The sequence below is a fragment of the Grampus griseus genome (genome assembly GCF_964374135.1).
Source record: "Grampus griseus genome assembly, chromosome: 9".
Classification (NCBI taxonomy): Eukaryota; Metazoa; Chordata; class Mammalia; order Artiodactyla; family Delphinidae; genus Grampus; species Grampus griseus.
The window spans coordinates 73567836-73583457 of NC_139003.1; the positions used below are offsets into that span (position 1 = coordinate 73567836).

A 15622-nucleotide genomic window follows, 5' to 3' on the forward strand; every position below is an offset into this window, starting at 1 on the left:
TGTGTTTGTGTAGGTAAGAACATATATACTTAATCAAAATTGAAATGTTCTTCTATAATATGATGTTTAATGTTGATAAAAGTTTTCATTATATGAAAGTGCTATAACTGATTTAACCAACTTCTAGAAAGTTTTTGCATATTTAGACTTTCAACAGTGTTGCATGTCCATATCCCTATACTGTCACCTATACTGAGTATTATTAAAAACATAAAACACAACAATAAACTATTCAACATTGTGACAGACTTAAATTTTTGTACATGTAGAAATAAAGGACTCATTTTTCTCTTGTTCTAGAGGATAATATTCACAATAGACAGGACTGCCTACATTTTGGACATTACTTATCTTCTCACAAATACTATCATGAGTATTACCATCATTATGTATAAATGAGTTAATGACTACATATGAATGAATCCTGAGGTGTTCATCATGTCAGAAGTGATATTAGGACTTTGTGTCTATTTTATCTCAGTTAATCAGCAGCAGCATCTTTCATAGATGGGGCAAATATGAAATGAGATATAGGCAAAAAGCAAGGGGTAAGCTTTGTGAATGTATAGTAGCCATACAGGGAAACTAGGACATAGCAATATATCGAAGATATACATAGAAGCATATGTAGAAACTATATGATTTCGTTTTTCTTCCCTTTCTTTTCTAGGTGACCATAGGGTAGACTGCTGATCTGATTGCTGTATTAGTTTGCATTATAAATTATAAAATTACCTAGATGAGTAAATATTTTTGACTTTATTTACAGGTAGATAAATGTCAGCTCTTAAAAAGGCAGCTCTCCCTGTGCACAGACCTGAAAAATACGAGTTTCAGTTACCAAGGATCAGTTTAACTCTGTTCCCCCAATAACATGGTTCAGATTTCACATACTACGGTGTGTTAACTGTGAGTGATCTCGAGAGGCACAAACTTCATTGCTGCCTCCTCAGTCCACAAAAATCACCATGTCAGTAACAGATGTACATCTTGACTCGTGACCAGTTACGTCACACCTTTCAAAGTCTGTCTGTGGTCGGCTGTCACACATTTGTTGTTTGATTCTGACGTAATCAGCAAAGAACATAGCGTGTTACCGCCTTGTCCCCAGTGAAGAACCCACATGATGGTTTACAAAAATAAACCTTCAAAAGAGGGAATTAGTAATGAAGTTGATAGTATAGCAAAGTAGTGAAAATTGATAATTCTAGACATGAAATTTGAATCATAGATGTAGCTATGGAAGAGAAAGGTGACTGTGGAAGTGACACTACAACATTTGAGAGGTTCTAGATATGCAGCCAGAGGATTGTAGTGAAAATGAACTCATTGATATAAATGTAAACCCTGGTTGTGACAGAAAGGATGAAGATGTCCTAGAGGAAGTGATACCAGGAAAAAAAAAAAACCTGACATTAAAGAAACTCTCAGAAATATCAGGACATGGAGACCTCAAAGGATGAAAGGTTGGCAGCCAATCCAAACTTCCAAAGGAATATGGCGACTACACAAAGCATAGGGAAGGTGCTCACTCAGTATTTTAAGTTACAAGATGAGAAGAAGGAGGCAAGCACTATTCGAACTACTCTTGATAATTTTCCTATAAGGAGTAAAACACTTAATTTTTAATTTTCTTTTAGTATTTTAAGTTAGTGTACTAAGTATTAGTTTACACTTTTTATTTCTCTGTACTTTTATAACCAAGAGTGAGAGGGATTTTAATGTTTTAACGAAAATTTTTAGCGGCCAAAGCACAGTCGTGAGTTTGCCCATTGATCGTGGAGGTTGCATGGTCGTTTTTACGATCGTGCACTACTGTACAAAGCAGGGGCTGCCTATCTGTCTGTGCACCAGTGGGTGGATGTACCTGATTTACTGTAAACCAGTGGAACAGCATTTCAATTTTTTTTGCTAACCTTTTAGAAACGTACTCAAGATACAACAAAATTATTGTATTTCATGATTTGAAGTGTTCAAATCCATTCTGTTTCTTTAGTGTGGTACAAAGAGGGGGCCTCTGAGGCATTCGTTTTTTAAACTGTAACATAAGTCTTTCCAAAGACCAAACTAGGAAAAAGGAATTTTAATTTTGAGTTAGCAGGTACAAAGGGATATCATTAGAAATGGAACAAATCTGAGGTCAACAGTATCCTTGTCAGTTTAAAAAAATGGTCCTGTTCTCTCAGAAGCTTTAAATGGAAGGCAGAATAGGAAAATATCCAACTTCCAACATGCCAGGCATAAGTCATGGGAGAACCTCAAGCCGTGGGGTTTGCGTTTCCTGGTCACCCACTGAGTGACTAGAGGACTAGAGTTCTTTTGAAATGCTTTCCTCACCAAAGCAATGATGTTTGAGGATGTCTGATGGTCGAGGTCTCATTTATCCCGCAGCTTTGTACCTGACGATTATTTGTACCTGACTAGGCCCATTACACAGTAGAAGCCATTAAACATCTGTGCACTTCCTGGCCACTTCAGCTGTGACAGCGAGTTGTTAGAGGATTGGAGATACTTTCTGTGTATAATGTCCTGTGGGTTATGTAACAGGGATGTGGGAGACTGTGGTAACGCAAGCAGTGATCATCAGCTACCACTCTGTCTACACTGAAAGTGAGAGACTCAAAAACTCATCTATTTTAAACTCGGAAGATTCCTTGCTGTGCTTTTCTTCAGTACTAAAACTGTGAATACAGCAAAAATGTTAAGGCTAAAAGCTTCAAAGATTAAATCACCCTTAAGGAGTTCCTTACCAATATTGGTACTGGTCTTTTCACATGGGAAATGTAGGCAGGTTGCTGTTGTTTGTAGAAGCTGCTATTGGTATAGTTATCAAGTCCAGTTAAACTGTTTCAAGAAACACTCATTGCAGAGATGGCTTTAATGCTATGTGCTGGGAAATGTCAGCACCTTTTATTATTATTATTTTTTTTACTGAGGTGAAATTCAGGTAACATAAAATGAGCCATTTTAAAGTGTATGATTCATTGGCATTTTGTCTGTTCACAGTGTTGTGCATCCATCACTTCTGTCTAGTTCCTAAATATTTTCATCACCCCACAGTAAAACCTCGTGCCCATTAAGAAGTCATCGTGCATTCCCTCGTCCCCCTGTCTCCTAGTAGCCGTCAGTCTGCTTTCTGTTTCTGTGGATTTACCTATTCTGGCTATTTCATGTACATGGAATCATACACTGTATGATCTTTTGTGACTGACTTCTTTCACGTAGCATGATGTTTTCAGGGTTCATCCATGTTGTGGAGTGTACCAGTACTTACTTCCTTTTGATGGTTGAACAATATTCCACTGTATGGATATGCCACAGGGCACAATGTGTCCATTCATCCATCAATGGACATTTGGGTTGGTTCCACCTTTTGGCTGCTGTGAATAATACTGCTCTGAACTTTTGTACAAGTATTTGAGTACATGTTTTCAGTAATTTGGGGTATATATCTAGGAGTGGAATTACTGGGTCCTATGACAAGTTTATAGTTAACTTTTTGAGGAATCACCAAACTGTTTCCCACTTCTCAGGTTTTATAGTAATTTTGCCAAGTGTAAGGAGGGTGCACTTGTTCCCTTTCCTGATACCTCCTGTGGTTCACTCTGCCCTTTATTCAGTCCACCCCAGGGGCAGGTAGAGCGGCTTCCCTTACTGATAGCCTGCAGACCACGCGTCTTCCTCTCCTTTCCTCCTTGCCAGTCCTGCTGGATGGAGAGGCCGGTCCCGGTCTGTGCTGATATGCCCAGATGGATAAGTCTTACTGATTCTTGTGTTCTGTTTGGAGGCCAGTTGGGCTTTCATCTCTGAACTGGCCTCTAGCAGAACAAGTGCTGCTCTTTGTCTTTTTAACTTGGTTTTGTTTTTCAAGGAGTCCAGAACCTGCACAGGGTTCAGTATGCTATTTACTGGGGGTTCCTTTGGAGATCCCACAACTTAGGATGTAAAAGGTTATGATGCTCGAAGAGTTTGAACTTTGTAGATGTGGCTTGGACTTGAAGGTTTAAGATCTAACTGCCACTTATTCTTAGCAGTGTCAACTTGATGAAGTCACCTAATACTTTACCTTCAATTTCTTTATCAGTGAAAATGGGGGAATCCCATTCACCTTTCTGATGTAACAGATATGCTCTGGGGCTCATGTAAATAGCAAAGCAAGTGCACAATAACATAGGACCTGACCCAAGAATAAGACTATCTAATTTACATTTTTGTTTCACATATTTTAACACAGCTTTTTTTTTTAAAACAATATAAGGTCTTTTATGGTGTAAGTAAAATACCGTGTCTGAATTTTAATAACCTGACCACAAAATTCCCAGCAGCATGATTGCTACAGGAATATGGTACAGATAGAGAAGTTGGTAAGTCTCCAGCCTTTAAGGAGAAAATAGATAACCTAGCAGGGTAAGTATTCACCTCCCAACACCTGTTGATGTGATCAGAGTGCCTGGCCACTTCTCCATCTGGGTCACTTCAAACTCTGGAATTGAAGAAGTAATTTTTATTTGGAAGAAAAACATTTTGAGGCATCTCTGTAACGATATAAAGACAGTTTTGTGAATTCATTTAGCCACATCTGCAGATTACCAGAATATATATGCAGTAAGAAATGCTCTTATCTCTTCTTATTATCTTGTCTTAGGTTACACACCACCTTTCCAAACTCTTTGACAGCATTGTAGATCTGCAGTTTGAAGGCGATCAGGATGTTTCCGCGCACAGGGCCGTTGGAATGTACAGCAAAGAAAAGGAATACGTCCCATTCCCAGCTGAGTGTGAATGCATAGGCCATGTAAGATTTGCTTATGAGGTTCTCTATGCCAGAGAAGTATTGGGGGGATAATTTTAAAAAGTTGACCAAGAAAAAATCAACTCATGTCAAATGAGGCTCTGGTTAGTTTTGTGCTCAGAGATTCCCGTTTACCTGTGTCCGGTGTGACAGAGGGCTCCTCTGCCATGCTTCCCACTCTGATCATCAGGCTTCAGCACCCTGCAGGAGCTCACACTTGCTCACAGTTGAGCCAGACGGGAGGGACTGTCACAGACTGAACGAGTAAACCCCAGAATTAGTAGCAAATGCCACCCAGTGACTGAGTCTCCTACAGAGCATATTGTTTTCACCCCTGCTCAGAGTACAGGGGAGGGTTAGGGTAAAGCAGCACCTTGCAATGAAGCACGTTTTAAAGAGGCTGTGGTTCAGGATTCTGACATGGGTGTTGTAAATGGCTGCTCGTAAATAAAGTTGATTGAGTCCGCTAAGCTAATGTCATGTACACTAATTACCGTGTGCACAGACAGTTAACATCCTCTCTTCTCTCACAGCCAGACACCTCAAACACATTCTTAACAGTTATCTATAAGAATGGCTCTTAACGATTTACGAAGCAGCTCTTGGTGTTTTCAGATGATTTACAGGAGTTGCATCTTTTTACGACGATGTTTATATAGGCTGAGTTAATCCACAGGGTAACTGAGACAGTAGCCTCTATTGCAGAACAGTTTAGGTTGAGGCAGGGGGTTCCTTAAAGGGTCCCTTGCAGAAATGTGATGGCAACCTTTTTTTTTTTTTTTACAAGGGTTTCCTTTATTCCTCTCTGTTGCTTTTTAATATTGTACCAGAAAAATCCTGCCAAATGCAGGGGAAGCAGATGGTGGAATACTTTGATTAAAATATATTTGTGATCTCTGGGGCTCTTTAGGATATTATTACAATGATTAGAAAAAATCACCATAAACTCTCTTGACAAAAGTGTGTTGCTGTCTGCCTCCCCCCGGCAGACTGCTAGCTGACTGGCATAGTGCCCAGAAGGACAGTCCAACCATAGATGTGGGTGTCACTAGCAGGAACCCGTGGTACTGAAAGTTTTCACAGTGCTCTAACTTATTTTATATAAGCAACTTATGCTAGAGACTTCTGGGCATGTAGCACATTTACCCTCTAATTGCCTGTTTTATAAAAAGATGCTTTTCCTTTAGGTCTTCCCCCCCCGGCTTCCCCCCACACTTTTATGATTGGTTCCTCCCTGTTTCGGCTCTTTGCGTTTTATTCGACAGGTGTTTATTGAATACCTACTATGTACCAGCTGCTGGGTTTGGCTTTTGGAGATCCAGAAAAGAATAAGACATGGCACCTGTCCTGGGGGACCTCTTAAGCTTATTGAATAAATGGATATTCACATAATTAGTGATAATGGGAAGTGATAATTCTTGTTATAGAGGGTGGGACAGAAGCTGATGAAAGACCAAGAAGTGGGAGATCAAGCAAGCACCTCATCAGGGCTTAGTTCTCAAATTATATTGAGCTGAGTTGCCATCGGTGGCATAGTCTCTGAACACGGGTTGATGTGTCACCTTGTATGTGTGTTCGGTCTTCCCAGATGGACTGGAGAGTCCTCGAGAACAGGTGGCCATACTAAGGACATGGATCCCAGGGTATCTGGGATATGATCAAGTGATCCCTAATTTACTAAGAGAGCTTGCTGCTTGGTGACATTAAGAGTTGTGTGGAGTGACTACAGTAGTGATTAGGTCACCCTCTCTCAGGTATCTGAACAAAGCCCAGCTAGGAAGCCAGGAGAGAAGTCTTTTAGGATGTTGGGGATGGTTCTTCCCTTTTTCTTCCAATAGGGAAGGCTGTCAGCTCACTGACCACGTACCGCTCCTTCCCAGTTCTCCAGAGATAGAGGTTGTAGGAATGAATGCTGTGTCATCTTCACAGAGGCGGGGAAAGAAATCAGTTGTATAATCTTCAGGATCTCATATAGTCCTTGGAATTTATTTATTATAGTTATTTTTTATTGATATGATCAATTATTTGCAAGTGGTATAGGTATCCTTTTTGTTATATAATATCATCCCGAAGGAACAGATATATGGATAAATATAACAAAGCATATTTGAATAGGATGGAAAACTGGCTGAAATATATTTGTGGGAGCAAAATAAACTTCAAATGAATTTTTTAAAAAAAGATTTTCACAAGTCGGCAGTTGTCCTATCATACTCTCTTGCTGTGTAATTTATGACAAGTGTGAGGATGAGAGCCAGTAGGGAATATAATTAAGATACTTGCTGAAAACACTTTGGCTTAAGACTAGGAACTATGTAGATTTGAGGGTAGAATCTTTAGTAGATTTAAAAATTCTCAAAAGATACATTTAAAAAATCAGTTTCCTAGACTCACAGACATAGAAAGCAAATTTATAGTTACCAAAGGGGAAAGGGGGCAGAGGGATAAATTAGGAGTTTGGGAGTAATGGATACACACTGCTATATATAAAACAAATAAACAACAAGGACCTACTGTATAGCACAGGGAACTATATTCAATATCTTGTAATAACCCATAATGGAAAAAATTCTGAAAAAGAATATAACTGAATCCCTTTGCTGTATACCTAAAACTAACACAACATTGTAAATCAACTGTACTTCGGTTTAAAAAATCAATTTCCTATTATTTCCAAACCTCTAGAATTTTACTCTAGCATATTGGCTGTGATGCTTGGTTTCTCAAAACACTGTGTGTTATCAGAGGGGATCTTGGTCTAGAACCATCAGGTCTTCAAATCTGAAAAATGAATAATGGAGAACACCTTGTCTGTTTAGGATGTGGAATTTTATCAGCCAGCTGGTAGGTGAAATAAGATGAGCAGTATCCCAGTAGAATCCAGGTTCATGTAGGAAGGACTTCATTAATCAGGAGTTCACTGGCTCGTTATACGTATAACTGTGTAGCCTTCAAGGCCATGAGAGGATGGAATAATCCCTTTTCCATAGTTAAGCCTGTGTTACAACACTTCCATTTGCTTCAAAAGGTGGAAACGTGGCTTCTGCAGCTGGAACAGACCATGAAAGAGACAGTGCGACGTTCTATCACAGAAGCCATCGCAGCCTATGAGGACAAACCCAGGGAACTGTGGATTTTTGATTTCCCGGCTCAAGTCGCACTAACTAGCTCACAAATCTGGTGGACTACAGATGTAGGAATAGCCTTCAGTAGGCTAGAGGAAGGCTACGAAACGGCCCTAAAGGATTTCCATAAAAAACAGGTATTTTATAAGATTTATGATTTTGAGATTTAAAGGGACTTGAAGAGGTAAGCTTCATTCATTCATTCTTGTTTTATGGGGTGTCTTCTGTGTTCAAGGTATGACGCTAGGAAGATTTTAGCAATCATTTGTTTAGCTTTCCATTTTATAGTTTGGTGTTGTCCTTCTTGTTTTCTACATGGGTTTAAAACACATCCATCCTTAAACAACAAGGTCCTACTGTATAGCACAGGGAACTATATTCAATATCCTGAAATAAACCATAATGGAAAAGAATATAAAAAAGAATGTGTATATATATATATATATATATATATACATACATATATATAACTGAGTCACTTTGCTGTACAGCAGAAATTAACACAACATTGTAAATCAGCCATACTTCAATAAAAAATAAATAAAACAAACAAATAAAAAACATCCATCCTTGTCCATTATCTCCCAAGGATCTAGTATACCACCCACACCTAGATACTGTACATGTTTTTTTCCACCTATGTAAGACTCTCCAATTACGCTTTCAAAGGAAGTTGCAGATGTCAGTCATCTTTACCCCTAAACACTTTTATTAATACATACCCATTTCATAAGTTTAATTTCAGTTACTGTGTCTCAGTTTACCAAAGTTCTTTTTGGTTCTTTAAAAATCAGTTTTATAATGACATGTCTTCATTATGGTTTTTATTCTTCTATCTCATTAATAGTCTTATTTAGGTGGTTCTGTTCCTTTGAGACTGTTTTTTTTTTAATTTGAACTTGTTTTTTGTATGTTTATTTTTAAAGGTTATCTTCAGGTTGGCTTTTTTTTTCTGGAGGAATTCTGTGTGTTCTACACTGAGCAGATGTCCCTACATGTTTTTCTCCTTGTTGCCTCCAGGTTTCTACAGGTTTTGTGAGTTCGGGATTAATTTTGTGGTTAGTTACTCAGTCTGGGATTTACCGATCATAGTGGCAAGGTCATTTTGGATGCCATAGCTTCACATGGCTTAGGCCTGAGATTTTGATTTCTTTTAGAGGACTTTTTTCCTATCCAAAGCCCCAAGATGTTTCACGCTTTCCTCTTGCTTCTCTGAACTGGTGGGTAGAGTTTTTCTAGAACCTTTTATTGGACTGTGTAATACTCTGAGGATCTTGGCTTTATGTCAGCATCTCAGTTCTAACTCCCTCTCTTGCTCAGGGAGTATAAGAGGCAGAGAACAGAAATGTTGTGTTGCCATGTGGGCAATTTAAACTTCAGTCTCCGATGTTTGGGTCTCTACTCAAATTCTCCTTTCGGCAGCCGTGGCATTAGCCTGTTAACCTCATTCTACTGCTCTAGCTTGGATGCACATCCTTGGCATTAGGGACTATCACCCACTCTCCCCCAACCCTTTCCCTTTCTTCCTTCCCCCTCTCTGTTTCCCCCTCTCTCATGTTTGGCTATGTACTTTGCATGTGGATGTGTTTCGTTTTACTCAAATATCCTCTGTGTTAATAAAGGAATTGTCCATTCAGTTTAACCCAATATGTTATAAGACTGCCTGTTGTTATTATCACTGCTATTTAGGTGGTTTTTATTTTTGGCTCTCAATAATAATACTGTAGTAAACAGCTTTGCATTTACATCCATGTTGCACATATTTTTCTTTATTTCTTCAGGATAAACTTCCAGATGTAGAATTGCTAGGTCAGAGACTGTACCTTCTTAAGCCTTTGAAACATCATGCCAAGTTTACCTTCCCAGTATCAGTGCATGAGAATTGTCTATTGCCTCCCCTGTCATCAACATTGGGTTGATTCTTTTTTTTTAACATCTTTATTGGAGTATAATTGCTTTACACTGGTGTGTTAGTTTCTGCTTTATAACAAAGCGAGTCAGCTATATGTATACGTATATCCCCATATTTCCTCCCTCTTGCATCTCCCTCCCACCCTCCCTATCCCACCCCTCTAGGTGGTCACAAAGCACCGAGCTGATCTCCCTGTGTTATGTGGCTGCTTCCCACTAGCTATCTATTTTACATTTGGTAGTGCATATATGTCCATGCCACTCTCTCACTTTGTCCCAGCTTACCCTTCCCCCTCCCCGTGTCCTCAAGTCCATTCTCTACGTCTACATCTTTATTCCTGTCCTGCCCCTAGGTTCTTATGGAACAGGTTAGAAAGCCCAGAGATAAACCCACGCACATATGGTCACCTTATTTTTGATAAAGGAGGCAAGAATATACAATGGAGAAAAGACAGCCTCTTCAATTAGTGCTGCTGGGAAAACTGGACAGCTACATGTAAAAGAATGAAATTAGGACACTCCCTAAAACCATATACAAAAATAAAATCAAAATGGATTAAAGACCTAAATGTAAGGGTTGATCCTTTTTATTCTTAGAGCTAAAGTTATTTATATTCCAGTAGCCTTAGGTTATTCAGCTAATTAAGAAAATTTAGCTTTTTTCTCCTTTAAAATAGTTTTAAAGTTTTCCATTTTGTTCAAGTTATAATAATGCTTCTTTTTCGTGTTAGATGAGAAGTAGACAAAGAGGGTGGTTTATGAAGACAGTATTTATGGGCTTAATTATGAAACACTTCCAGCATGAATTGAAATGTTTGACAGACCAGCCAACAGATGCCTTCAATACAGCATTTCAATGTTGCCACTGGTACTAATATGCACACCAGAGCAGCTAACGTTTGAATATTGTTAAAGCTGCAGTTTGGTTCATGAGAAGTGTGTGCATCTAAATTGAAACCCCATTAGTTTTCACTCTTTAAAAATGGTTTTAACAGTCTGTTGGAGTTTGTTTTTAATTAAAACTACTCCTGCTAATACTGTGAGCAGTTTTTAAGGTGAACTCCAGTCCTTTAAAATAGCTTAATTTCAAAACTGAAATCAGAGTTGGCTGTAACTGACAATCTACCTGAACAAGTAATTTCTTTCCTTAGTTCTCAGTTCCAAATTGTAGTGAGGTAAACGAAGATAATTATTTTAAACTTTATTTCCCACCAGACATATTGTAATTGCATGTTAGGTAGTGTTGGGATTAAAGGCAAAAATACTGCATTTTGAATATATATCCCTGCCTCGCCAGAGTCTTTGAAAGTAAAACAAATAAAATATAATTTCTCAAATTTGAGCGTTCCTTGGCAAAAGTATTTGGTTAGGCTTGGGATCTGATAAGAAAGTTTTTCCATTCTTCCTTTATCATTGAGCTGTGTGCAAATCAGCGAAAAAGAGATGGAAGCATTTTGGATTCAAAATATTATTTACAAGTGTGCTGGGACATTGCCTAGGGTACTTTTAATAAGACTCACAATAAACAATATAAAGCTTTTCTTATTTAACTATTTATCCTTTCTGACCACAAATATTCAGAAATATTATAGGTATAAGAAAGAGACTCTCATTTTCCTGCTTAGGGTCAGTTTTTGGCCTCATTTTTAATCGTTGAGAAATTTTTCAGAAACAATTGCATACCGTGTTGATAGTGTTCTTATCTCACCCTGACCCTTTGACCCAAATAGGGAAGGCTGTGAAGGCTGCAGTTACACAGTGTATATTGGAAATGAGTTTTTTGTTTGTTTTTGTCTTTATAGAAATTTGTGACCTGATAGGCTCATGCTTCATAACAGCAGGAAGCTACAAGATGATGAGTAGAGCACATATTCTCTACCGCCCCTCTCATCTGTTAACAGAAAATTTTTCCACAGACAATTTACTGACCTAGTAGGCTTTTATTCAGTGATTCATCAATCAGGCAGCATTCAGTCTGCAGATGGAAAGGAGCTCCAAAGAGCTGTAGAAGACGAGAGATTTTTATAGACCAAAGTAAGCAGGAGCAAGGAAGGGGGCATTTGCTGATTAATTAAAGCAGGGTTACTTTCCTTGTAAGGAGCAAAGGGAAGCCTAGGAGCCAGGTCAGGTAACGTGTGCTGAGCAGGCAAACACTGCTTGGTTGACCTAAGCCCGCTTTTTCTGGGAGAACCCAACATAGAAACAGTTAAGTTTTGGTTTGCCGATGTGGGTAACGTGAGCGACTCCATCTTAGGCCCAACCTGGTTACTTTAACGCATCAAAAATTATGTTGAATGACAAGGTATAGGAAAAAAAAGTCATATTGTACCTGGAAATACTGGACCGGATAATTTAAGGAATGCCTAGAAGTTGAAAACAGATGGAATCAAACTGATAGATGACTAAGAGCAGAGAAAATCACAGTCCAAACATATGAAAAAGAAGAAGCTATTGCCATGATAAGCCTATTTTATCCCAGTGAAACTCCAGAGAAATTACAAACTGAGATTCAGTAAAGGTAAAAAACATGTGGGGCTCATGGCCCATGATCAGTGATAATTAATGAATATGTAAGAGGTGGACAGTTGGAACCAGTCCTGCCTCCTGTACATCCCAAGAGATTATCAGTGAGAGTGTTTGTCCCCAGGATAAAGGCCTGAGAAATACTTCATAAACAAAGTGAGACGTTTATTGAGGACTTCTGCCATGACTGTGTCTTGACTGTAGATCTTGGGTTGGACACCTTTTTCTGTGCAGGATGGAATAGTAAAGATTTTAGTCTTTATGGGCTTTGTAATCTCTTTCACAACCACTCCTCTCTGCTATTGGAGCAGGAAAGAAGCCATAGGCAATTGTTAACCGAATGGGCATGCTGAGTTGCAATCAGACTTTATTTATAAGAACAGGTGGTGGGCCATACTTGGCTCATTACCTGTAGTCTACTAAGTCCTGTTCTAGAGGAAACAGCAGAACAGATCCTGAAGTCACTCAAGATCCCCGCAATAAGTGGAGGTAACAAAAGAAGAGATTTGTTACCCATATAGGCCATGAGTCCAGTCTGATCCATTAACTCAAGCGTTGGTTCTTTGAACAGATCAAACACTGACAAAGATTTGCAGTTCAGAGGAGCCAGCAGAAACAATAAAGGGATAGGGAAAAGAAAAATCTCTTGTACGACAAAGAGATTTTTTTAGAAGACTGTACAACACTACATGTGATTTTATACTAATAGTTAAGTTGAAAATCTAAATTAAATGGATAATTTTCTATGAACACTGTTTCTAAGATTAATTCAAAATGAGGTGGAAAACTTGAGTAGACCAGTAACCACACAAATGATAGAAATGGTAAGAAAGTTTAAATTTAAAGATAGGTACCTTGTAAATAGAGCCCTGTTCCAATGGTTTCTTTAATTTCTCTGAACAGTGTTTTCTGTAGTTTTCAATGCAGAGGTCTTATACATTTCTTGCTAGATTTATTTTTAGATAATTGATATGTTTTGATGCTGTAAACATATGCTAATTAATTTTAAATTTTCTAATGTTTGTGGCTGGTATACAGAAATATATTGATGTTTTAATATTTACCTGTGTCTTGAGACTTTGCCACATTTGCTTGCTAGTTGTAGTAGGTTTTTGTTTTTTTTTTTAGTATAGTTTCACAGGCTTTCTATGTACATGAATATACCATCTGTAAATAATGACAGTTTTACTTCTGACCTTCCATTCTCTTTTGCCATTTATTTCCTTTTCTTGAGTCATTGAATTGGCTACGACCTTGAATATAATGTTACATAGAAGTAATCCCACTCTTAGGGAAGAACAATGTTTTACCGTTAAGTACGATAGTAGTTCTAGATTTTTGTAGATGACCTTTCTCAAATAGAGGGGAATACCTTCTATTACTACACACTGAGAATTCTTATTTTGAAGAGGAGTTGAACTTTTTCAAGTCTGCTGAGATACTCTTGTGGTTTTTCTCTTTTATTCTGTTACTAAGGTGAATTTTTGAATGCCAAGGCAACTTTGCATTTATGATGTGTTACCATTTATAGATGTATATATTTTTTGCTGGATTCTATTTGCTAATTTGTCCAGAAATTCTGCATTTATATTCATAAGGGACATTTATCTGTAGTTTTCTTTTATTATAATATCTTTGCCAGTTTGGGGATGAGGATTATGCCCCTTAAAAGGAATTGGAAAGTATTGCATTTTCATGTATTTTGTGAAAGAGATTATTATAAAAATCACTGGTAGTGCTATCTGGGCTTGGGGTTTTCTTTCTTTATAAATTGATTTCTTTTATGTACATGCTGTTGTGTAGCTTTTCTGGTTTCTTTTTTTCTTGTGTCAGTTTTTGGAATTTCTGTTTTTCAAGATATTTACCCATTTTTTCCAAGTCCGGGTTTGGCAAGTTACAGCCATCTGGCCAAATCTGGCCCGGTGCCTGTGTGTTTGGTAGTTTTCAGGCTTCACTGGCTAAGTGGTGTCATTGCACTAGAGACCATGTACCCCTCAAAGCCCTTTACAGGAAACGGTCATCCACCCCTGATCTGCGTTTTCAAACTTACTGATGTGAGTTGGTCTTCCTATATCGACATTATCCTTAGCACATCTGGAGGGTCTGGCATCGTGTCCCCCTTTCATTCCTGGTGTTGGTGATTTGTGTTTTCTCTCCTTTATTTGTAATCAGATTTTCTATGTGTTTATCAATTTTATTTAAGTTTTCAAAAAACTAATCTTGGATTTTGTTGATTTTCTCTACTGTTTGTTTTGTATTTCACTGAATTCTGCTTTATCTTGATTACTTCCTTTCATCTACTTACTTTGAGTTTAATTTGCCTCTCTTTTTCAAGTTTCTTAAGGTGGGAGCTTTGATTATCAATTCTTATACCTTTTTCTTTTCTCACATAGCATCTGAAAGAAACTTGATAACTTGATGAAGATTATCTACCAGAAACCTACAGAGAAAATCATGCTTAATAGTGAAACATTAGCATCATTTCCATTAATGTCAGGAATGGGGTAATTATGCTCACTGCCTCTGACATACATCACTCAATATTGTGCGGGTTTTCGCAATATGACTGAAGGAGAAGTAGGAAACGAACAGTGCAAAGGGAGGCGGTAAACCGAGATCCCACAACCCATGACCTGATAGTGTCAGAGAGTGTGGGACCTGGTCTCTTTGGCAATTTTCTTTGTTCTAGCTGAAATGAAAATCCATTGTTTCTGATACTGCTTAAGTTGAAACATTGATGGGTTTCGGGATTAGAGATCTTGTTACTATTGTTAAGAGACCCAGAGAGCATTACTTCTGTGTATGTCCAGATGGAAAGAGGTTGAGGGTTCTGGTAGCTGACTCCCAAAGTGCTATAGTAGTTACCTTGTAATGTTCACTTCAGTTTGCTGAGCTGAGGACTACACGCTCCAGATCTTAACATTTCTACTGAGGGGCACTTGTGGCTTCTTTGCTGCTGTGGCTTGGGTGTGCCTAAGATGGGAAATCTGCCATGCCTTGATCCTGGTAAAATTGCAGTGCTTCTGCTACTACAAGGAAAATGTTCTTTCTGTGTAGCCTTATTTAACCTATAGTATTTAGGGACATGTCTCTTTAAGTTCACAGACATAGCCTCTTTATACCATACTGCCGTAGGAGCTGGGTGAGGACAAAATTGAGAATCAACCACCATTATGTATCGGGAACCAGCCCTTCTTTCTGACCTTGAGTATGTTACTGTGTATGCCTGACACCTTCCTTCATGGTGAGCACACCATCGTCCCACCAAGCA

At 38.4% G+C, this 15622-nt stretch overlaps 1 protein-coding gene across 1 annotated transcript in view; it reads left to right on the forward strand.

Annotated features, from left to right (window-relative positions):
• Positions 1 to 15622, forward strand: part of DNAH11 (dynein axonemal heavy chain 11) — a gene marked incomplete at both ends in the record, with an annotated part of 314762 nt that overhangs the window by 103887 nt on the left and 195253 nt on the right. The window contains 2 exons of the mRNA XM_082661925.1: positions 4646 to 4795; positions 7821 to 8054. Of these exons, the coding sequence (XP_082518051.1) occupies positions 4646 to 4795; positions 7821 to 8054 (384 nt within the window). The remainder of the gene's footprint in view (positions 1 to 4645; positions 4796 to 7820; positions 8055 to 15622) is intronic.